The 24,909-nt window shown below is 37.3% G+C and overlaps 1 protein-coding gene across 1 annotated transcript in view; it reads left to right on the top strand.

Annotated features, from left to right (window-relative positions):
- Window positions 1–24,909, top strand: part of LOC149067595 (adenylate cyclase type 3-like) — a 90,080-nt gene that overhangs the window by 30,960 nt on the left and 34,211 nt on the right. The window contains exons 3-8 of the mRNA XM_089252448.1: window positions 2,421–2,570; window positions 6,916–7,034; window positions 8,957–9,068; window positions 13,976–14,103; window positions 16,543–16,701; window positions 21,654–21,792. Coding sequence (XP_089108574.1) covers window positions 2,421–2,570; window positions 6,916–7,034; window positions 8,957–9,068; window positions 13,976–14,103; window positions 16,543–16,701; window positions 21,654–21,792 — 807 coding nt within the window. The remainder of the gene's footprint in view (window positions 1–2,420; window positions 2,571–6,915; window positions 7,035–8,956; window positions 9,069–13,975; window positions 14,104–16,542; window positions 16,702–21,653; window positions 21,793–24,909) is intronic.

The raw sequence follows: 24,909 nt of genomic DNA, 5'->3' as shown, positions 1-24,909 counted from the left end.
TAAATTTATTAAGCCTGACTTGACCCTTTAGTTCCATATGTGTTCACGTTATAATAACGCAGCGGAATCTTGTAAGTACAGTATAGCACGGGAAATAGAAACATGTGTGTGGTTCGAGAGTTCCTTGAGCAGTCTGAAAAGCCATTGATCAGTAAATATCCAGACTGGTTGGATTTATAGATAGCTATAAAAGATAAATTGAAATTATACTATCAATACATTTCTAGGTTCAGTCTCTTTGCCACTGCAAAAGAAAAAAAAAATTCCGATCTAGCTACGAGCTTCTGTATTGATGTAGCGTGTAATTAATTCTGTTAACTGGCCTCTGAAGCATTAGATAAAATTAGGGCCCCGCTTATGCCTAACCTGGTTCAATAGTCATTCCCAAATATTAGCTTCCAATGTGTGCCTCTATCCATTGCAATGAAGCACCAGCGACATAGACACTGGCCCATCCTGGCCGAGCGAATAAATTCTTCCTGAAAATTCCTTGTGTTGTGACTGTTGGCGTTCTTCGACTAATGTGGTGGGCAGACGGATTGAAAGATCGGGAAGGGAGGCAGCTCCTTTTTTTGACCTAGGCTTGGGGCTTGAAGGTCCTGGTCACTCTCTTCGACCAGCCTTCCAATACCTTCTAGCTTCCAACATTTAACGAACATTGCCAAGTGTGGAGTGGCCACACAACTTGCTTATGACAAACCTTGGAACATATTGGTTCGGTCTGGACACGAGTGTAGCCTCAGCTTAACTGTCTGAACCACTTTATGATCCATGTGAAATTTTCGACTTCAGGGTTGTTCTTTTATAGGGCTAGAAAGGTGAAAACCACTTGGAACCCAGTCCCACCTCACCCCCCCCCCCCAATACGTTTGGACACAAAATTGTCCTAGTTTTGCGGCCATATAGTCTCGAATTAACGCGTAAATTGAGACTTTTGCCCGAAACCTGTTACGAAAAGTATTTCGAACTTAACAGAAAGCAACGAAGGGGCGGGGAGAGAGGGAGAAGGGAACCTGGACGTACACTCTCTCGCTTTTAAAAAAAATCCAAATGAACGATTCCACTGTATTTGTGGAGAACTGTTGCCATAATCTTACTCAGACGCTGTACAACATCATCATTAAAGTCAACTTCGATGGATTAACGATTTTTCACAATAGCTTTTACATTATTGAAAGGCTAATGAACGTGCTTCGATCTGTTGTTCAAACATACCTGCTAGTAAAATTTCAAAAGGTTTTAAATTTTATATATATATATATATATACATACATACACACATTTATTATAAAATTCATAACCACGCGTGCTCTCTCCTTGCGGTGGGGAGATGACTGTCCAATACCATCCTAAATCTCATGGCCCTAGAAAATAGCTGATGTTTGCAAATTCAATCGTCTAATATCAAGCCCACGCTGTAAAATAGTTGCTAAATTCAGAAACTTAAGCAATCGAGTTATTAAGATCATCCATATTTGTTATGGGCATCTTTTTCTAAGCCACCTCGTTGGGCATTTTGCCGGTTGTGGCCTTGTATTTGTATAAGTTAGAATATTTAATTATCACTTTACGTTCGAGGGTAATCACTCTGAAAGTCTTTAGCAGTCCTCCATTGGATCATTGCTCGTTATAATTGCAATAATATGTTGTGCGATGATCTTGAGAAACTTTTAGCTTTTTTTCAATTTTTTTTATTAAACACTCAATAAAACAAGACCATAAATAGAACAATAAAAGAACAAAAAACAACATAGAAAGACAAACATCAACATTGAGCACATAACATTATGTGCCCATATGTGATATCAGTCCTTCCGGGGGTGGGGGGGGGGGCAAGAGATGTTAAATACTTCACATTGACATTCGCCGCCGCTGTCGATCGATAAATCAAGTACGTGACATATTTGTGCATTTTATATGTATAATATTAATATAAAATTCTATATTTTTGCCTTAATACATATACAAAAAGAAAAAATTGAAAGAAAAATTTGCATAGTTCAGGAAGGGAAGAATTTTATTTGAAACAAAATGAAGTCAGTATGAAGCTGACAGAATAAATCTCTCAATATGGCACCTGAGTTTCATTTTTCATTATTTCAAGTGGATCTAGCATGGGACGTTATACATGAAAAGTCACGAAAGTTTGGAGAAAGCTTTTGATGCCATTGCACCTTTTAGACATTTAGAGTAAGAGTTTGAAATAAGGTAAAACTTTATCGATGTTCGAAGGGAATACGTTGAGGAAAATGTAGGAGTTCATCCCTTTAACTATTAAAATGTGAATTATTTTATGCATAGGAACTAGTATGTATGTCGAATAAATTTTCCTTTATTTGTTATAACATCCTTTGTTATTAAAAATGGCTGTTTTATCATGATTAAATTTGAACATGCTTCTTTTATTTTGTGATGCTCAGTTGGGTGCCAATTTTGTTTTGGTGCTGTGCGTAAATGTCTTGGGCACAATGTCTTACTTCTTCTGCGAACGACAGCAGAGGAAAGCGTTCCTTGAGACAAGAAGTAGTTTAGAAGCCAAACTATTGCTGGAGGAGGAATCCTTAAAACAGGCAAGTAACAATCACGACTCTTTCTCATCTAACCATTTCCGAATGATTGGTACAACACACAGCCGAATAATTAAACAATAAAAGAATTTCTTTCAGGGTCTTTTAGGAGACAGCAAATATGTCGTCTTTTCCTCAAAATTAAAAACCACCAGACTTTTGAATATTTGTCAGCTCATACAGTTTCAAGCATTTGTATGAAAGAGATGGCAAACGGATGACACTCATTGCGCCGTCGTTTCTTTTCTGAATAGAGAAAACTTGCAATGATTCACTCTGATTGAGTAAATTAAGACTAAACTGCCGATGTGTCACCATGGTGCTCTCTTGTGTTATCTACTCGGAGTGAAAGCCTAAATTAAAGTTGCAGACTGTCCATAGAATCCGGCACTTTGGCGTGGAATGTGCCGTTTTCACCGGAAGCCGACGTTGTATTATACTACGTTGGCAAAGTTAATGAAAGGAATTTGTGATTTTCCATCAGGTGTTCTCTCTCTCTCTTTCGGCTGCTATTTGATAGTCAGATGTGGAGGAGAAAATTTATTTAGCAATCCTGAACTAAGAGAATTCCAGTGTGGGGACGTATTTATATTACGAATAGAGTATCCAGATGTCGTTGTATTTAAAAAAAATTCCATAGTTTTTCAGGAGGTTCGTTTATCCAGTAAAAGGAAAAAAACCACATAAAAAAATAACAGCTTCAAGAAGCTATTAAATTTATGCTGTTTATGTACGCATATTTTTGGAATTAAAAAAAAAAAAACATGCAATATGTAAGTAAAATAAGTTGTAACTATATAGGTTTTTTTACCTATCAGCAATGACGTTTCATCTTTAGGTCATCTTCGAGCCTTAGTTATAACCATTAGTACTACTTTACCGCACACCAACTCCGATTATATCGCCATTGCGGCATACATGCTCAACGCATAGCCCGCGTGCCAAGTCTGGCCCTCGGAATCATCTGACCTCAAACCCAACTTTGTAAAAATGAACTAAGCAGCATATAATCAGATCATTTTTAAGTGACCTGCAGCCGCAGTGCAATTTCACATCAGTTAAGTTGTCTGTACATTTTCAGATCTCTTGAGTGACCCGCGACACAGTTCGAGCACGTAAGCGGCCCGCGGCACATTTCCACATCACTTAGGGTGGTATTCATCGACATGGCTCAGAGTATAGTCACAATTTTTGGATAGGAGATCCACACGGATTGGTTAAAAGCTGAAGTGGGCAATATCGCCCCCTGTGGGGCGATAGAAGCTACGGATATAACATAAGATCCTATGGGTTTGTATGAGTTTGGGGGAGATAAGAGAAAAAAAAGTTCTGAAGATGGGGGAGATAGAACATAAAGTTTGGGAAACTATGGCTTAAAAACCATGTTGGTGAATACCACCCTCAAGGGACCTTCGACGGAGCTGCTCCAGATAACTCAAGTGGCCCGATACATTTTCATACAATGAAATGACTCGCAAATTCCAAAAGTTTGAACACCCTTGCCATTCATCCAGACGGCAGTGCTGTCTTAACTCATGGGGCGCAGCCGGGGGCCTCAAGAGAAGAGGGGCCTCAGAGAAATGAAAAGTAGTTGAATATTTCGAGAGCTTGCCTGGTAGGGTCTCAGAAACGTGTGATGCTCTTAAAACGACCCTTTCTACCGGTGGTCACCCCAGGTTCGGTAGATAACCAACTTATTTTCGAGGTTCTTCCCCGGATTGAACCCATGAAACCTTGACAGAAACCAGCAAGTTGGAAGACAAGACGAGCATCTTACCACTACACCACTCGAGAGCTACTGATATTTGTTTTGTACTGGGAAATAAGTGATAATTAATCAGTTTAATTAATTTAGTCCTCTTAAGGTCATCTTGAAGATAGAGGCAAGTGATTTCACCAAATTTCCTGATTGATGCATATTATTGTTGATGTTAGCTGGTGCTGCCATCTATATTCAAAGTTAACAGATCACTGAGAAAATTATTTCCCGCATTGTGATTTTTGAAATCCGGCAATTCTATTGATATGTATATAAAGACAGATTTCTCTCTCTCTCTTGGTATGCGTTCGCAAGACCTGGCCCGCCCGTGAGGGCATACAGTTGATTTTGATGATCGAAACGTTGCAAGAGCAAGCGTGCTCAGCTCGATCGGTTCAGTTAAGATGCTACTTGCATCTTTATAGGCTAAATTAATTGGAAACGGTCGATCTAGGGCCAAAGTCTCTGTTAACCGACCGATCGCGTCCGGAGGGTCCAGGACCCCTTCCTTTGGGTTTAAAACAAAAATCCCTCCTCTGAGACTCATCGTCTCGCTAAAAGACGCATTTGTTAGCATATTTACCGGGTGTATCAGGAGCACACCCGGCAGTGCATCGGTGGCCAATGTGTATTTCGGTATTCAACATCATTCCTCTTATAACGGCACTCTTTAAAGGTCCCTGTCAGCATAATTAGCGAAATGTATTTACTCGTTATTAAGTCGCTCCGATTAGAAGTCATTTTTATTCGGGGTGACGTTATATGGATGTTCGACTACTGTATTTGTAGTTTCAAAAGCTATATTATTTTTAAATGGTAAGGACATACATTTTTAACCCATGGCCCGCGGCACAAATGTGGCTCTCGGAGTCATCTGATGTGATCCGCGACCTTAACCTAATTTTGTAAGAAATTTAACCAAGCTGCACATTTACATATCAATCAAGTGACCGACGGCACAACTACGGATGAATCAATCGTCCCGCGGCATATTCACAGGTCCCTTAAGCGGCCCGTGGCATATTTCCGGATCACTTAGGTTGCCCGCGACACGTTTTCAAACCAATAAAGTGGGTTAGAACAACTTAGATAATAAATATGTTAATACTAGTATTTTTTTTCCGCTCTACAGAGCTGAGAATTTAGGAATGTAATAATTCGTGTGTTCTTTTACACGTGTTGTTATACAGGGTCATTACTCAAATCCTTTCACCGCATTTTACTGGCGAACCGTTGATCATAATTCCAATTAGAAATATTATCCAAACAAATAATGTGTAAACTCAGAAAAGTCTTTCATGTTGCAAGACGTTGTATAGCTATCACAATAAAAAAAATTAACTTTTTATACGAACACCCTGTCCCCGAAAACCCAATTTGAAAGTTGTTGTGTTATTTTCTCCTGAGGCCAACAAAAAAATTCCATGATTTTTAAGTGCAATATTCGTTGATATTTTAATTCAAAAATCGAAGAACAGTTGAGAGACAACAGCATAAATGATAGAAAGGAACGTTTTCCGTTAGTTTATGTTGTTCTTTCCTAACTTTTCACCGATTTTTGAATTCAAATATCTTAGCGAATATTGCTCTTAAGATAATTTTTTTGTTGGACTCGAGACAGACAGGGAAACAACGTTCTAGTTAGAAATTAGGGAACATGGGGGACCATATAAAAATTTAGATTTGCTTATTTTATGAAACACTGTATTTTCACTCCCAAACCCGGTACAGAGTGATTTTTGAACAAATTTTTAGCATTTTTAAACTGAAACTACAGGGTGGTTCTGAATTCATGGAACAAACTTTAAGAGGTGATATAAAACGCCTAAACAAGCATTTTTGGTCATAGATTGTGTGTTCGAATCGTAGTAGCAAAGGCGGTAGAGGGTCTTTTTAGAGAGCACTTTACCAAAGGCAAATATCATATTTTTCTGACGGATCGACTGCAATATATGCTATCAACCGTTCGAGGATGGAGGTAGTTGTAATTACGTGGGCCTCCTAATGGTGCAACCTGGGTAACGCAAAATCTACCACAAGTCATTATACGGCTTGTCATTGTTTGGCTCATAATTGGTACTCATACTAATAAAAACCAAAATCCAATCTGACTAGAAGTAGCATGCAAATCCATCCGAAAAATATGACCTTTGCTTTTGGTGAAGGGCTGTTGTGCATTCTCTAAAAACACCCTCTACCGCCTTTGCTATTGTGATTCGACCACACATTCTATGACCAAAAATTCTTGTTTAGTAGTCTTATATCACCTCTTAAAGTTTACCCCATAAATTTAGAATAGCTCTGTATACCTCTACGACGAATGGTTGATAAGGGCTGCATTACTACTTACAGGACACCCTGTTAGTATACATACGGTGTATCTAATTGAATATCGACCAATAATTTTCGAAAATAGGTAAGTTAACCCTAGTGATTGCATAAACGTACTTTCATTGCATTTAACGTACATTCATTCACCATTTTTTTGCATTTATATCTCGTTTAGATATCAACCTAACATTAATAAAATTAAATTAATATGTGCTATATACAGTATTGCATTGAATTACTTTATTGTATCCTTTTCAGGAACGCCTTCTTTTGTCAGTGCTTCCTCGTCATGTTGCTGCAGAGATACGCGAGGATATCGGCGAAGTAGTTCGGGGACAGTTCAAAAAAATTTACATGTCCAGACATGAGAATGTTAGGTAAATATTCACAGGTCGGGGATTCGTCTTTCGATAATACAAATATCAACACTTGCATAATTCATGATCTTCAGCGAAATGAACTACGGTAAAAGTCCGTTATTCACACCGACAGTTCACAATCACGAGGAAAATTTTCGTTATAATGAACTTCTCGTAATAAGCGAATTTCCAAATTTTACTCCGTCGGGTTATAAAATTGCAGAAAATCAATATTTTATCTGCATTAAAACGTTTTCTAGATAATTTCGTTCTGATATTAACGAATCATCACTACTCTGGTCATGAAAATGATTTTTCATCTCGCAGCTGTTGATTCTTTAAGACAGTTATGCATAGAGTTTCGTTATTAAAGCGATTTAATCAACCAATTGAGCAATTAAAATTCTCAATTATCACATCGTTCCTCACTTCCATGGCTTCATGGATTCATCAACATTTTTCACTTGTTGGAAAGTTTTTAGTACGATTTTTCAGTCATTTAAAAGCAACTTTAAATTTCTAGTTCCGTGATCTTTTAGTCACCAGGAGGCACAAATGCTGGACAAAATCATCATGCATCCCGTATGTACAGTGATGAAGCCCCAAAATAGGAAGAGGGGGTTAAAAAATTAGGTTTTTCTGTGTCCATTATTTGTTAGAAATACCTCATTAAGAAAATATATGACAAAGCAACTGCAACCATTTGTTTGGATGAAGGGAAAGCAAAGATTAAACTTTGAAAAGGAGTCCGACGGTGATATACTATCTCACCAAAGCTCTTTACCACTGTTTTAGAAGAAGTATTCAGAAAACTGGATTGAGATGAGAGAAAGGAATTGAAATGAATGGAGAATTTCTTAACCATTTGCGTCTTGTTGACGACATTGTTATTATCAGCAGTAATCCAGACGAACTAGAAGGAATGATACAATAACTGGCGAAGGCAAGTATTCAGGTGGATTTGAAAATAAATCTGCAAAATACTAAAGTTATGTTGAACTCCTTTGCTTTGAAGAAGATCCTGCTCAACAACACAGAGATAGAAGAAGTAGAAAGCTATGTATATCATGAACGACAGAATCATTAATGAAATAAACAGAAGAATCAGGATCAGATGGAGCACTTTTGGCAAAAAACTGTGTAATTCTGAAAAACCACATGCCATTATGCCTGAAAAGAAAAGTTTTTAACCATTGTGCGCTACCAGCACTGTCTAACGGAGCTGAAACATGGACACTCACAACCAAGACGATACAAAGACTAGACAACACAAAGGAGCATGGAAAGATGTATGTCAGGCATCACAAGGAGAGACAGAAAACAAATCAATTGGATAAGAAGCCACACAAAGGCATATGATATCATGGAAAGAATTAAACGATTAAAATGTAAATGGGCTGGACATATTGCAAGAAGACAAGACAACAGATGGACCACAAGTATTTTTGGTCTGGGTTGGTACCCCCGTGGTGCTAAACGTCCGAGAAGGCGTTCCCAAACAAGATAGATTGACGAGAAAAGTGGCTGGAGTCAACTGGATGGCAAAAGCATCAGACAGTAAAATGGAAAAATTCAGAGGAGACCTTCACCCAGCAGTGGATTGAAAATGGCTGATGATGACCTCACAATAATTTTTACGAGGAACATGTGCCATGATAAGGGCCATTATGTTCGATTCTTGAAAAGAGAAGGAAAAAAAGGACATTATTGAGAACTTATAACGAATGCTTCCTAATTTTGAAAACTCGCTATAACCGAATATTCTTTATATCTTTAACATTAGTTATTTGACAATCATTTGGAAATTCGGGATTCTCGTTATACGCCATACTCGTTATATCTGGCTTTTACCGTATGTGAACTGTTTTCAATGGAAACTGATGATTTTAAATCTTTTTCATTTGCAAAAAAAAAATAACCCGTTTTGTATTTATTTACAGTATTCTATTCGCTGATATCGTCGGTTTCACTGCATTCTCTTCGACTTGTCCAGCACCTGAACTTGTCAGAACGTTGAACGAACTTTTCGCTCGATTTGACACTTTAGCCGAAGTAAGCACGAGAGAAGTATATCATCTATCTTGTTAGTTATTATCTCGTTTTTATTTCCCACCTCCAGGTAAGCGGGTCAAATACATAGCAACGAAGTCCATTATTCCTCTAAACCAACTTATTCAACAAAAAAAAAACTAACGTTTTTAACGAGAGATTTGTCATCACTAAATTTGTAGACGTCTCGGGACTAATACAAATCAATTTACTCCCGAAACTACTTCGGTGACGTTTTTTATTGAGATTCGACAGGTTTTTTTCCTCTTCGATATGCAAGGCCGTAGTGGGCGGTGGGGGACGTGGGGGTCTGGTCCCCCCTCCGAAATGTGAGAAACTGACAGAAAAACGGGAAAAAGATGGCCAAATCTATCGTTCTGTCACTTTGGTCCCCCTCGAAATGAAAGTGGTCTCCCCACGAACGAAATTACGGGCTACGGGCCTGTGTACGACTCTGTATTTTCTTTCATGGAGCCATTCTTTCCGAAAGCCTTTAGCATAAAAGTATTACGAACTCATCTCGCATCACTTTCAACGAAAAAGCACGTGCTTACTTTTTTTCCTCTTGAAATCAATAACTTAAATGAATGTTGATCAAACTTTCTCAAAACAAATACCAGTAAAATGTCTAAATAATACATGCTCAACCCATGGGCCACGGGCCAAATGTGGCCCTCGGAATCATGTGATGTGGGCCCCCGACCTCCAACCGAAATTCGGAACAATTAGCTAACGACACATTTGCAGGTCGCTTAAGTGACCCGTGGCACATACACAGATCGTTTAAGTGACCCGCGGCCCATACACAGATCATTTAAGTGACCCGCGGCACATTAAAAAATCCCTCAAGTAACCCCGTGACATATTTACAGATAACTTGAGCTACCCACGAGCACTTAAGTGATCCGCTGCACAGTTTCAGATTACTTAAGTGACTCAGGGCACATATGAAGGACACTTTGAGTAACCTGCGGCAACTTCAAAAATCACTCAAACGGCCTCCGAATTATTTACAGATCGCTTATGTAATGCGTGGCACAGTTCCAGAGCGTTTAAGCGGCCCGAGCGGCAGCTCCACATCACTAGAGTTACCTTATGGCACAGGTCTAGATAACTCAAATTACCAGTGACACAGTTCTAGATCATTCAAATTACGCGTTGCACATTCCCACATGACTTTCCAGTGGCCTGCGGCACATTCTTATGTCACTTGAGTGACCCGCAGCACAGTTCTAGAGCATTTGAATAGCCCATGACACATTTCCAGATCGCTTAAGTGATCCACGGCATTTTTACAGATCACATGACTTGCCCGCGACACGTTTTCAAATCAATGAAGTTGGCCACATTCTCCTAAAGGTTGAGCACTCTTGGTCTAAAACAATTTGACGGACCACTTGTATCCCGTATTACGGGACAGACCGGTAATTTTCGTTTTTCTGACTTTTTTTTTCGACGTTACTTACTTCGATTTGAAAAAATTAATAAAGTCGTAATACATACACATAGTGTTTTCATAATATTAATTATATTGTGATAATTATGGCAAAAATTATAAATGTTTATCTCACATATTTGTCACACACACACAAGTTAAACGTTTTTTTTCTTCAATTTTAATCACGATCGGTTATTGTGTCTACTTTTGACAGTGCTTTTTGATAAGAATTGGTTGTCCCGTATTTCACGGATAATTAAATCGAGTAAATGAATAAGCGAGTCACCCCCCTCTATCACTTACTCACCAGGTCACTCACTTACTCCCAATGTCACTTACTCATCAAGTCACTCACTTACTCCCAATGTCACTTACTCATCAAGTCACTCACTTACTCCCAATGTCACTTACTCATCAAGTCACTCACTTACTCCCAATGTCACTTACTCATCAAGTCACTCACTTACTCCCAATGTCACTTACTCATCAAGTCACTCACTTACTCCCAATGTCACTTACTCATCAAGTTACTCACTCACTTACTCATCAAGTTACTCACTCACTTACTCATCAAGTTACTCACTCACTTACTCATCAAGTTACTCACTCACTTACTCATCAAGTTACTCACTCACTTACTCCCAATGTCACTTACTCATCAAGGCACTCACTCACCAGGTCACTCGCTTACTCCCAATGTCGCTCACTATGTCACTCGATCACTCTCCCAGTAGGTAGGTCATTCACTCACTAGGTAGCTCATTTACTTCCTAGGTCACTCACTTTGTCATTCACTCACAAGGTCACTCATTCTATCATCAACTGACTGAGTTGCTGACTCTGTTACACATTCAATCACCTGGTCGCTCACTCTGTCACACACACTCGATCACCAGGCCGTTTACTTAGTAGGTCATTCACTCCTGTCACTCGCTCACTCACCAACTAGGTCTCTCACTCTGTCACACACACCCAATCACCAGGTCGTTCACTTTCTGACGAAGTCGCTCACTCTGTCACACACTCAATCACCAGGTCAACCATTCTGTCACTCGCTCACTCACTAGATCATTCAATCTACCACTGGGTTGCTCACTATGACACTCACTCACAAACTAACCACCATGACTTACTAGGTCATTCCTTGCTCACTCGCTCGTGTCGAACTGTTGTCGGTGAGAGTTTTCCGCAAACCGTTTCTCAATAACCAAGTAGAGCGATTCTAATTTTAAATAGTTTTTGACATAAAAATGAGTGATCTTCCATCGATTCATCTCGGAACATTTTGCAATTTCTGAATGTCGGACTGACTTTTGTTGAAATCTTATGTGTTTATCTATCTGTGAATGACAAGATCTAATTAAAAAAAGGACGCGTTTAATTGAGAGCAAACAATTTTTTCAAGCATTCGTTCAAAATTTGCAAAATCACTTTCTCCAGTTTGTCCTATATAAAAAAAAAAACACAATACAAATACTTTCTCGGTCTAGAATTGGCGCAAGCCGTACGACTGAGATCGAAATTATAAATACAATCAATTAAAAGCTTCAAGAATCTATAACACATTTCATCATGTTCATTTTTATGATGTCCAACAATTATCGAGCACTTCCTCGCTATTGCCGTTTAAGTCAGCGTTTCCCAATCTATGCTCCGCGACGATGGGCATACGGAAAGTGGCTCACCGCTAGGAAAATTCACCGACCAACAATTCATCGACGGCAATAGTGAGAAAGTGCTCGATTATTGTGGGTCATCATAAAATAAATATGATGAAATGTGTTCGATTCTAGAAGTTTTTAATTAATTATATTTATTATTTCGATCACAAGTCGTCCGGCTTGCGTCAATGATAGACTATCGGGGGGCTTTTATAGGGCATCTGGCGAAAGTGATAGTGCAAATTTCGAACGAATGCTAAAATTATTCGCTCTCAATTCACGCGTCTTATGTTTCTTTCAATTATGTCTTATTCACAGATAGATAAACACATAAGATTTCAACAAAAGTCAGTTCGACATTCAGAAATTGCAAAATGTTCCGAGATGAATCGATGGAAGATCATTCATTTTTATGTCAAAAACTATTTGAAATTAGAATCGCTCTACACTTGGTTATTGAGAAACAAATAAAAGACTTAATTAAAAACTAGGGAAACTAATTAAGCAAGCTCATTAATTATCCATCTCGTATTTAAAATGGTTCGTTTTTGATGGAAATGTTTTACCGACCGGAAAAACTGGAAGGAATGACGATGCTTTTATTAAATTGGTCTGGCGACTTCTATTTTTAAGAGAGAATCCTCTCATTTAACTTATTTATTTACTATTGTTAAAATGCGAATGATTGCTTCCGAGTCTGGCTCTTGTGCATTTCGAAACCACCGTGCGCTTATAATAATTAGTTTCATCGAAGACTTATTAAAACGCAGTTTTTTCATAATAGTTTCGTAGCTTTTCAACCGTGATTTTCTCTCTTTTATAATTAGTACATTCTTTCATAGTTTGATTTGACGTCTTTAGAAATATGAGTCTCATCTTTAATTTTTTTAAATTTTCATGAAGAAGATTTAGAGACATAGATGAAACTCCCGTCTACATTCTTAATATTTGATAGTGATAGATTTAAGATATCCGGCTACGTTCGAGAGCACTTTTCTATAAAATGGTACTGGGGTGAACTTGAATAACACGTTTTGATAGAAAGTGTCTCAAAATGGTGAAAACAATAATAAATTTTGGACTATCTATGTCATTTTCTAAGGAAAAGTAATTTTTAAGCAAAATTCGTATAATATTCGAAATACGATTGCAAAAAGTTCTAAGAATGGAATGTTTTGTTATTTTCATAGTACATTCAGAAAGTAATGATGTTTGGTTATGAACAAAAATTTAAAGGAGTGTATGGTATGCTCATCTGTTACACTCAAATCTGTTAATTTACATGTGAATTTTTTTAAATTTCGTCCTACGTATCGTCTATAAAACACTGTAATTAGACAATATGTATGCTATAGACCTTAGATTTTTGTTCATAACGTCAATACAATACATTATAGCAAAATATTATATTAAATTTTCGTAATGGTGTAATGAATAGATTTTTAGAAATCATGTTTCAAACTCAAGAAAAATGGTAAAAATAGCTTTCTTCGTAAACCACGTTCAAAGTTTTATTCACGGGTTACTTGTATGTAAAATCACAACACTAAAGTGAACGTAACTTCGATTCTAAGCGTGATATAAACAAAACAAGGGCTGTTTTGGAATTATAACGAACAGGGCTTTCATAAAACGAAATAAAAAAAAATGAAACTCTATATTTTCTTCCAAAATGACGTTTTCAACGTAGTCGGATACCTTAAAAACAGCAAGATGTCTCATGTGATAATTGTGTACAGCAACGACGTTTTTTGATTTTAAAAAACTTGTAGATTATAGATTAGAAATATAAATATCTTTTACTTTCGCAGAAATATCATCAGTTGCGTATAAAGATTCTCGGTGATTGCTATTATTGCATAAGCGGTGCTCCAGAGGAAAGGCCCGACCATGCCGTGCTGTGTGTTCATATGGGGCTTAGCATGGTGGAAGCTATCAAGTACGTTAATTTACTGACGAAGGAATGATAATAACTAAAGTTTGCTAAAATGATCCTCTTAAAGTTCAGAACCTGTACTTGTTTACATAGGATAATGTTTGTTGCTGAATAAATAAATAAATAAAAAATTAAAAAAAATTAAAATAAGCACTAAAAAGCATTTATAATTAATGGAAAGGTAACTGAAAGCCAAGAGATTAAGTGTCCAAAAACTAGCTTAAAATCATTTCCACTTACTCCGTCTACTATTTTTCAATTATAGTTTATATTAACTGCATTATTATCCAAGTTAATTGATTTCATGCCAAAACTAAAGTGTTTGTGGTCCCTCAGAACTAGGTCGATTCCAGGGCCACCATTACCAGTAGCGTAACCCGTAGAGAAAATGATTGTGTATCTCCTCCGAGTTACGAATGATTCTCATTTGTTTGTTGTATTATTTGAAAAATTCTCATAGTTTTTATGGGCACGTTAGCCCAGGCGATACTCGCCTAAAGTACCAAAGGATATTTAGAAGTGTCACGAGTTCGATACCCGGTTCGTCCTAGGTTCGTCCTAAAAAACAAGCCTGCCGTTTGGAATCGGCAATAAATTGTAGGTCCCGGTCTAATTAGCCCGCGTGTGCAGAAAATGACCGTGGTGCGACAAAAATGATCATAATTTTTATAATTAAAACACGGCTACAAACTGTTTTATTGTTACAAAAAAACACCCGACTCTTTTTATTTATATTACCACATATACTGGACTCCTTCAAGAGTTGGGCTCGGTGTGGTCGCACTTGTAGCACATCCCTGAGGGCAGCTCTGATCAACTCAATCGAATACTAAATATGTATCTGAAATAACTTGCTATGGATGTTTGCAGTGGCGTAAAAAATAAAATCAAAACAAAATATGGGATCCAGGGGCAGAGCCCTGTCAGCTCCTGCACGGCCTGGGTGAGCCAAGACGTCAACTGATGAACTCTTGGGACAGGCATCGGTCAGCTATGCATGTACAAAAACTATCCGACCAAATCAAAGTAAATGCATCTCAACACCAAGTTTTCTTTCTCTCTCGGGCACTTAAACCAATTTGATTTTAAATGAAGTTGGAACAGGCCCACCCTTACTAGGCGCGGGCCCGATGCAAAAATAACAGCTGGCCAGGTAGATATCAACAATTTCGGGGGTCCTAAAGAAAAAGGTTTAGGACCCGTTTTGCCTCAATTTTCCATAATTGTGGGGTAATTGGTATCCACTATTTTAGAAAATGTAGGAATGCTGAGAAATATTCATAGAAAAAATGTTAAACGAGCAATTAAATGTAAATTAGCACAATAAGTTATGAAAATTCAGCACTGAAGGTAATTTTAAACTAATGAGGAAAAAAAAATCCCGAAACTAAGGAAAATTTTAGAATTGATGAATTAAAAATGATTGAAAGAAATGATTCCAGCACCAATGAAAATTCAGACTTAATAAAAGACATAATACCAGGGAGGATGAAAATTTAGAACTAATGAAAAAATTATTCCAGAGTTCATGAAATTTCAGAATTAACGGAAAAAAAGAATCGATGAAAATTCTGGATTGATAAAAGAAATAATTCCAGAATTGTGATAAAAGAAATAATTCCAGAATTGTGATAAAAGAAATAATTTAATAATTTCAGAACCGAACGACAACAATTCAGAATTAATGAAAGAAATGATTCTAGAATCGATCGACGAAAATTTAGAATTAATGAAAAAATTATGAAAGAATTGACGAAAAAAACAATTTCAGAATCGATCAATGAAAATACAGAATTAATGAAAAAAAATGGTCCCAGAAAGAAAAATTCCAGAATTTGGTAAAAATTCACAATAAAGGGGGGGGGGAACTCCAGAACTGATGAGAACTCAGAACTGATGAAAGAAATAATGCCAGTATTCAGAATTAATGGTATTGTAAAAAATATCCCATAATTGATGAAAACTCAGAATTAATGCAAGAAAAAATTTAAGAATTTGTGAAATCTTCCAATAATTTACCGCGAGTGCGGGGCTTCACTAAGCACGGGGCCCCTGTCACACATCCCTGAGGGTGGTTTTGGGTTGAAGGGGAGGGGGGGGGGGGAGGAAGTTTTTTCTTATAATAATTAATACTAAGAGTTGGAGATTTTGGAAAGAGCAAGTCTTTTGAAGTTATCCATGCTCAAAATATGGAAGTTCTACAGAACATGGCCTCTGGAATTCACGAATTAACTTAAAACAATGTTGAAATAGGCATTTATGACAGGAAAAATGAAAAAAAAAGATGTTTTTACAAAAACCGTTCGCAAATAGGGAAAAAAGACATTTATGGCATTTTGACTGTTTGTGAAAATATTTGGAAACTTTGCAAGAATGTGTTGAAATATTGATAAATGCATTCACACGAACGTTTTTCTTTTATGTTCTTTAATTTCTTCGTAGGTTTGTCCGAGAACAAACAAAATCTGGAGTTGACATGCGAGTTGGAATACATACAGGAGCTGTGTTGGCTGGGGTTCTTGGTCAAAGGCAATGGCAGTTTGATGTTTACAGTAGAGACGTTGAATTCGCGAACAAAATGGAAAGCGGTGGTTTACCAGGGTAAGATTAGGAAAAATTACCAAAAGAACAATTACGGTATTCCCATTACATAAAGAAAAAGACTGACTTTGAAGACAGCTTCACGTTTTCGTATAAAACAATGACTTATGATATTGATTTGCTATTTGTTACAACAATGAATGCTATATAACATGCTCTTCAACTTTTTTTGCACCTGCGGACCGACGGAAATACAGTGAAACCTCGATAGAACGATACACTTTCTTTCTTTCAAACCGAGCGCAACTCGGGTCAATCGCCATGGTGATTTACGTGAGTTGTGGCGGAAGTGTAAGTGTGTGTACCTAACAGTCCGAGTGCGTATATAGTGTTGTGTCTGATTGTTCAGTACTGCCATCTATATTTCAGAAGTGAAAACAGTGAAGTGTAATGATTGAATATTTGTACCGTTTGTAGACTTGTTGATCTCTGCGTGGCGAGACAACGATACACTGCGGAAAAAGAAAAATATCGTTGTAGAGAAGTTATCGTTATATCGAGAGTTAGCATTATCATCATTCACCACCAATAATGCTGCTGGTATTTCTTCTAAATTGCGCTACTAGTGTCACCATAAAAGGCATTTATAAGTATTTATTTGCCCCCAAAAATTCTATTTCATTAAATGATGAATGAAATGCAATTAGTTGTTACACAGTCTAAAGTGGTTTTCTACACAGCACTTTCGTCTATTACACAGAAAGTAGCTTCACGGCAATTTCATTAACACTTTCGGAGGGTAGATAGTGTGTAAAATATCGATATTATTAAACATCTTTAAAATAAAAAAAAAACAAGTGAGGAAACTATAAACGTAATGAAGGTGATTTTGAGTGAAATGTAAAAAATATCGTTGCAGAGCCGCAGTTGCTAAATCTGGTCAAAAAGTGTCGTTGTAGAGGGATTTATCGTTGCAGCGAGGTTTCACTGTAATTGAAAATTTTCGCAGACCGACGGAAATGATAGAAATAATTTCTGAATCTTCTGACATCTAACTCAGACATTGAAAACCAGTAGAGAGACGGTATTTCGTTTATTAAATCTAAAACTATGTAGCGGCTAAAATCGGTAGAGCTATGTAATAATGGCTGTCTCATGAGGCGATGGAGTCGGTACAAGCTGACGTCATGAGTGATGTCATTGCTCAAGCAGAACCGAGAGAAGCGCTCACTTCGCTACCCTGTTAATTACGATAGTTTGCAATCACTTGTACTGCTCATTTTATTGAATTCTTTCCAAAATTATTTTTTTCGACCATTGTCATTAGTATTTGCGCATTAATATAGGCTTGCTTCATTCAACCATTTAAGCATTTAAAATAAGAAATTTTGCATTTGCTCATGCGGGAACTTCCACTAAAAATACTATTCTCGGCTCCATTTCAGTTGGATCACGTACGTTAGTTAATTTCAATTGAAAGCCAACTCGAGACAAATATTTTCAATTATTTTGTGAACTTTCTATAATTTTCAATTATCTCTCTTTATTTTCATTTGAATTAGCTGTGGGTTTTAGAAGTGGTAACTTCGTTATTACCAATACAGCTGCCACATAAAAACTAGGGAAGCAAATATAAAAAAAGAAATCCTAATATAAAATGTTTGAAAAGTTATTAATATTATTATTTTTGCTGATGTCAAAAGACACATAAATTACTTACCAGCTATTTCTTAGATTTTATCCATTTCTTTGCTTTTTCATCTCTTTCCGAATGTCTTTTTTATCTTTATTCAAAATTTTAATTCTGATAAAAGTCCTTATCCTACAATAAATGTGGATAGCTTGTGAGCTGTGATCAGGGAACTTCTTCGTGAGTTACTCTTTCAGGTCCTTAATAACACATTTTTGGTGGTTGAATGTTTTGCGCTCACCATGGGGAGATTTAAAAACTCTTCCGAAGCTATCAACCACCGTTCTTCTCTATGTCTCTGTTAATCCACCGCAGGATAAAGTATTTATACAAGAGAAATGTATCCAAAAATTATTAATGTATCCATTCTTGCACGTCGCAATCGGACAAAAACTCATATTTGCTCATCACACTGATTTACACAATAATCACCAAAAAAAATTATAAAAACACCACAAGCGAAAACTTGTGATACTGAAACAAGACCATAAAAAGAGATAACTCACTTGAAACAGTAAAAAAATAAATAAGCAACTAAATTCAATATAATCCTCTCTCCAACACAGTACGTCTCCTCTCTGCTCTGATGTCGTCTGCTACAAAGTGTTTGAGCAGTGACGTCACGCAGTAGCTTCGAGACCATGCCCATCTGAGGGCGAACGCGTTTACAAAGAGATGAAAAGTCCTTACTATATAGTCCTCTGAAATCGGGCGAAATGTATCGTAGAGCAGCAGTGGTCCGCGGACCAGCGATTAAAGAACACTGCTGTATACTATGGACATGGAAATTTAGTCTATCTTGTTTTTTGAATTAATAAGCAGGGTGCGTTTTTCTCAGGGCCGCCCCTACCAGATGCGGTTCCAGATGCGTCTCAACGATTTCGGGAAACTAAGATTGTTTAAAAAGCCCCCCCCCCCTGCCCAGATTATATATATTTTGTAGGGGAGAGGAATCGGCATCTATTATTTCGGAATATACAGCAATGCTAGAAATACCTATAGAAAAAAATTTTGATAAACATAAAATTAAATGTAACACAAAAATTAATGAAAGTTCAGTACTGGAGGTAATTTTAAACTAATGAGAGAAAAAATTCCCGAAACTAATGAAAATTTTAGAATTGATGAATTAAAAAGTTATTGAAAAAGAAATAATTCCTGCACCAATGAAAATCCAGAATAAATAAATAATTCCAAAATTGATGAAAATCTAGAATTAATGAAAGAAATATTTCCAGAATTGATGGAAGAAATAATTTCATTATTAATTAAAATTCATAATTAAAGAAATTAATGACTTAATAATTAATGAAAGTTCGTAATTAATGAAAATAATGATTTAATAATTAATGAAAATAATGATTTAATAGTTAATGAAAATGATTTGATATCAAGGAAACAGTTATTTTCCGGATATGATACTGAGGTGAACTCGGAAAGAAAAGTCATCACGTCTCCACCGGGACTCGAACCCAGGCCCTCTTGCATACCGGGCAAGCATGCTATCATCTACACCACTGGAGACACGTGACCCTGCCTTCCTTATTTCACGCACTGTGGCGTGAGGCGCTGAAGTAGAGGCAGTAGCCTCTCTCAATGATTTGATAATTAATGAAAATTCATAATTATTAAATTAATGATTTTACAATTAATGAAAATTCAGAATTAACGAAATTAATGATTTTACAATTATTGAAAATAATTATTCCAGAATTTATGGAAATTTTCAGACTCATGGAAGAAAAATTCCAAAATCGACTAAAATACTCAAAATTAATGAAATTAATGATTCTGCAGTTAATGAAAATTCTAATTTAAGGGGAAATAATTCCAGAATTGATGAAAATTCAGAATATAGGCCGTGATTACTCTAAAAAAGGTTTTGGACAAGTTTTATAAATTAAATTTTGTAAAACTTATGTAGCGTAATCCCGGCCCAAGGAAAAAATATAATTCCAGAATTGATAAAAATTCAGATTTAATACAAGGAACTACACTCAGAGGCAAAAAAATTATTAACACCTCTCACTCACGCTTCGACTCATCCGTGCAGCACGTGCGCTGACGTAATAAACAGGATTTGCTGATAAAAAGCTTTCTCCTGATCAGAAGCACAAGTTAACGTTTCAATTTGCCTGTTCATGGGGAAAACAAGAGATTTGAGTGACTTAGAACGCAGCATGATTGTGGACGCCAGAAGGTGGCGATTCCAGTATCTCCGAAACCGCTAACTTTCTCGGCTTTTCTCGCACAACAGTATCTCGAGTTCAAGGAATGGCAGCTGAGCCAAAAACTTCGAGCGGAAAGCGGAATAGTGGGCGGAAATTGCTTGTGAATGAAAGAGGTGCCAGGGAACTGACACGCATTGTGTGCAGCAACATAAGAGCTACAACACAACAAATTGCAGCGCAATACAACTCGGGATCATCGCAAAGCATATCCGTATTCTCTACAAGACGTATCTTAACGAACAAAAGTGTCTTGTATTTCGCAGCAAAACCGAAGAAAACGGCTTTTGTGGGCTAGAGAACGCCGAAATTTGACACTTGATGAATGGAAAAAGGTTTCTGACGAGTCAAGATTTCTTCTCCATAAGGTTGATGGCAGGATCCGTTTGTGGCGCACGCAGCCATGGATCCGGCATGCCGCATGACAACTGTTCAAGCGGGTAGCAGTGGAATCACGGTCTTGGGAGCCTACCTACACATCGTTGCTGACCACGGGCACCCGTTTATGGCCATAATGTTTCCTGATGATGATAGCTATATTTCTATCAGGACAATGCACCCCACACCCGAGACTGGAATTATTCCAGATTGGTTTGAGAATCAATGATTCAGAGTTTCAATTGCTTCAATATGGCACACTCAGTCATCCGATCTCTACCCAATTGAGCATTTGTGGAACGAGGTTGAAATGTCTGTTTAAAGCTCCGAAACACCACCATCTACTCTGAGGGAATTTAGAGCTGCCATTTCGTTAGCATGGGATAATATTCCTCCTCAACGGTTTCAGAAACTTGTAGAGTCCATGCCTAAAAGAATATCTGCTGTCATCAAAGCCAGAGAAGGTCCCACTCGATATTAGTTATGAGTAGCAGGGTGTTCTTAATTTTTTGGCCACTGGGTATATATAATATAAGAAATGGTGAAAGCCCGTAACAATTTATCGTGAGTGCGAGGCCTGGTCAAAGCCTCCTAGATAGAGTAGTAGTAGTATCTAGGAGGCTTTGGCCTGGTACGACCGCATTTATCGCAAAACCCTATAAGCGGCTCTGGTTGTCAGCGTATTTGTATAACTAAACTTTTTTTTGTTCTTGCAGGAGAGTCCATATATCAGAAGTTACTTTGAGATACCTAAATGGTGAGTTTGAAGTTTCACCTGGAGATGGCGCTTCCAGAGAAGAAGCTATTCGACTGGCAGGAATCAATACTTATCTCATAGAAAGAATAATTAAACCCGTGAGTACTATTACGAAGAAATTATGAGCCTAATGGTTCTAAATGCGTAATGCAGTTGAAGTATCAGTATAAACTCGTATGCAGGGCAATGCCGACTCGAATGTCATTTTGAAATGTTCAAATTGATTCCTGCTACATATCCGAGGTATAAACCGATAAAATAATTTTTTTTAATGTTCATTAATCTCATTAATATTACTTTTATTGTTCGTCCTTACAATTATCTGGGATAGTGAATGATTGAAATCATTCAGAAAACCTTAAGAAACCCTTTAGAAAACTTCTCTTGATATAATTAATGAAGTCTGAAGTCTTAAATAATTAATTGTGTTTGATCAAACTTACTTCTACATTGGTTGAGTTCGTTTCAAAATCACGTATCATTATTTTTGTCAGAATGTTAGTTTAATATCTCTTCCGTCTTATTACGGTAAATGTGATATATATACACTGGTGAAATAAATTAAGAGAATTTGCATATTTTATCGAATTCCATGAAAAGAACTGAACTGAATGTAAAACCACTGCTTCTAGACAAAAATGCAAATCTTGTACGTCAAATACGTAAGCGTACACGTGTGTGTAGGCGGAGCCAGTAGAGAAACAGACTTTTTTTATAAGCGCGCGTAAGTTAAGACGCATTTCGTTCGCTAGCACACCTCGGCGAATTTCTTGGTGTTATTTTGCAGCAATCGGTTAATTTCAAATTGTAACAGTAAAAATGAGTAACCACCAACGTTTAGATGATGGAATGAGGTGGCGAATTGTGGGGAGGCTAGAAGCAGGCCAATCTCAAGTCCAGATTTGTAGAGAGTTCAATTCAACGCCCAGCGTCGCGTGTAACTTATGGAAACAGTTCCAGGATACCGGATCCATCGAGAGAAAGCCTGGGCAAGGTCGTCCAAGAGCCACGGCGGCCAGAGAAGATCGCCATTTGTCGATTATAGCGAGGCTTAACAGGAGTGCTACAGCTTCTCAGCTCTCTCGTGACTTGTATGCAGACACAGGAACCCGTGTATCAAGGGTGACTGTTTCCAAAAGACTTCATGAGAGAGGATTGTTTGCAAGAAGATCTGCTGTTTGCGTCCCGCTCATTTCTACGGACAGGAGAATCCATTTATCATGGTGCAGAGAGCATAGAGATTGGAGTATGGATCAATGGGCGACCGTTCTCTTCACTGATGAGTCCCGGTTCAGCCTAAGCACCGATTCTCGCCGTACGTTCATATGGAGAGAACCAGGGGCCCGCTACCTACCCTCCAATGTCCGCGAAATCGACCATTATGGCGGAGGAGGTTTAATGGTCTGGGCAGGCATCATGTTGGATGGCCGCACGCCTCTCCATGTCTTTGAAAGAGGCACTGTGACTGGTGTGAGGTATAGGGATGAGATCTTGGAGCCCTATGTTCGCCTTTTCAGGGGTGCAGTTGGCCCTGAGTTCATTTTAATGGACGATAACGCAAGGCCACATAGAGCTCTTCTGCTCGACGATTTTCTAGAGCGTGAGGATATTCGCCGGATGGATTGGCCAGCCAGATCTCCAGACCTTAACCCTATAGAGCATGTCTGGGACGCTCTGGAGAGGGCAATTGCAACTCGCAACCCCCCTCTGGGAACCATCCAGGGAATGAAAACAGCGTTGCTGAACGAGTGGCACCAATTGCCACAGGAAATGATAAACTGCCTTATTTCAAGTATGAAATCACGCTGCGAGGCCTGTATATCTGTAAGAGGGGACCATACCCCCATTAACCCATCTATTAACCCCTTTTTTTGTTTATTCTGCAACCGCTGTTTTATACCTTCCGACTCCAACGAGTGTTACGCACGATCATGCGCGTGTATTACAATTATTTAATGGTTATTTGTTTTGTATTGTATCAATACGTGTACATATCAAATTTCATTAAAATCGGTACAGTAGTTCTAGAGATAATCGACCAAGTCTGCAAATTCTTTTAATTTCTTACACCAGTGTATATATAAATCACATATTATACATAATAACCGGTTATTATGCGTACTTAGAAATCGCCTTGGTAAGTTTGATAAATTTATCACTCTTACAGGCGAATATGCATAATACCCAAATGTCGTTGGTAAATTTGACGAATACTAAAAAATTACTTTTAACGTAGGTTATGCATAATAACCACACACAAGTGCCGTATGTAAATTTGATAAACATACTTGAATTTATCGCCTTTATCTGTGACTATTCATAATACCCTAGTGTAATTGTTGAAATGATAAATATGAAAAATATTACAAATGAGTCTAGTATAAGTGGTGAATGAAATTGGACCCCGATATAATGATAAGAAATATTACGATTGCACCCCGATATAATGATAAGAAATATTACGATTGCACCCCGATATAATGATAAGAAATATTACGATTGCACCCCGATATAATGATAAGAAATATTACGATTGCACCCCGATATAATGATAAGAAATTTTACTATCATACCCAGATGTAATGATAATAAGTTTTACGATCGTACTCCGATATAATGATACAATACATGTATGAATTATCATGTATAGTATATCATATAGTACGATTTATCATTCTTACCTAAGACGCGACTCGTGGTACTATGCATAATCACCGGTAAAAGTGATTAATTTAGGGAACTTTATAAAATTTACCAACGACTCTTGACTACTATGCATAATCGCTGGTAAGTTGTTCAAACTTACCAAAATGCTTGGTAAGCATGTATAATAACAGCATTTATCACATTTACCGTAACATATATACTAAGTATATTTGTAAACGTGTAAGTAAATGATCACCCTGTGATTTCACTGCTGAATCCTAGTAAAGATAATGTAACATAAAAAGTTATTTTTACAACATTTAACAGCATTTTTTACATTATTTTTACAGCTCCACAGTGAGTATAAAATATTTTTTTTAATTTACTGAAACTGTACATGTATAATTTTAAAGGTTAAATCTTTCCAAAAACGAATTTTATTTGAAATGAAGTACAGCATAACGTCTTTTTTAATCGTCGATGAATAAATAGCTACATCTGAGATCTTTCTGTCGTTCGCCATTGCGCCAAATCACAACGAAATTTATTTGACGAATAAGTAAGAGATT

Source organism: Pholcus phalangioides, unplaced genomic scaffold, assembly GCF_987345545.1.
Source record: "Pholcus phalangioides strain wild (caught in Gottingen) unplaced genomic scaffold, Ppha-v1.0 ptg000029l_1, whole genome shotgun sequence".
Lineage (NCBI taxonomy): Eukaryota > Metazoa > Arthropoda > Arachnida > Araneae > Pholcidae > Pholcus > Pholcus phalangioides.
The sequence above is the reverse complement of the archived record's forward strand: the minus strand, read 5'-3'. Positions and strand labels throughout refer to the sequence as shown.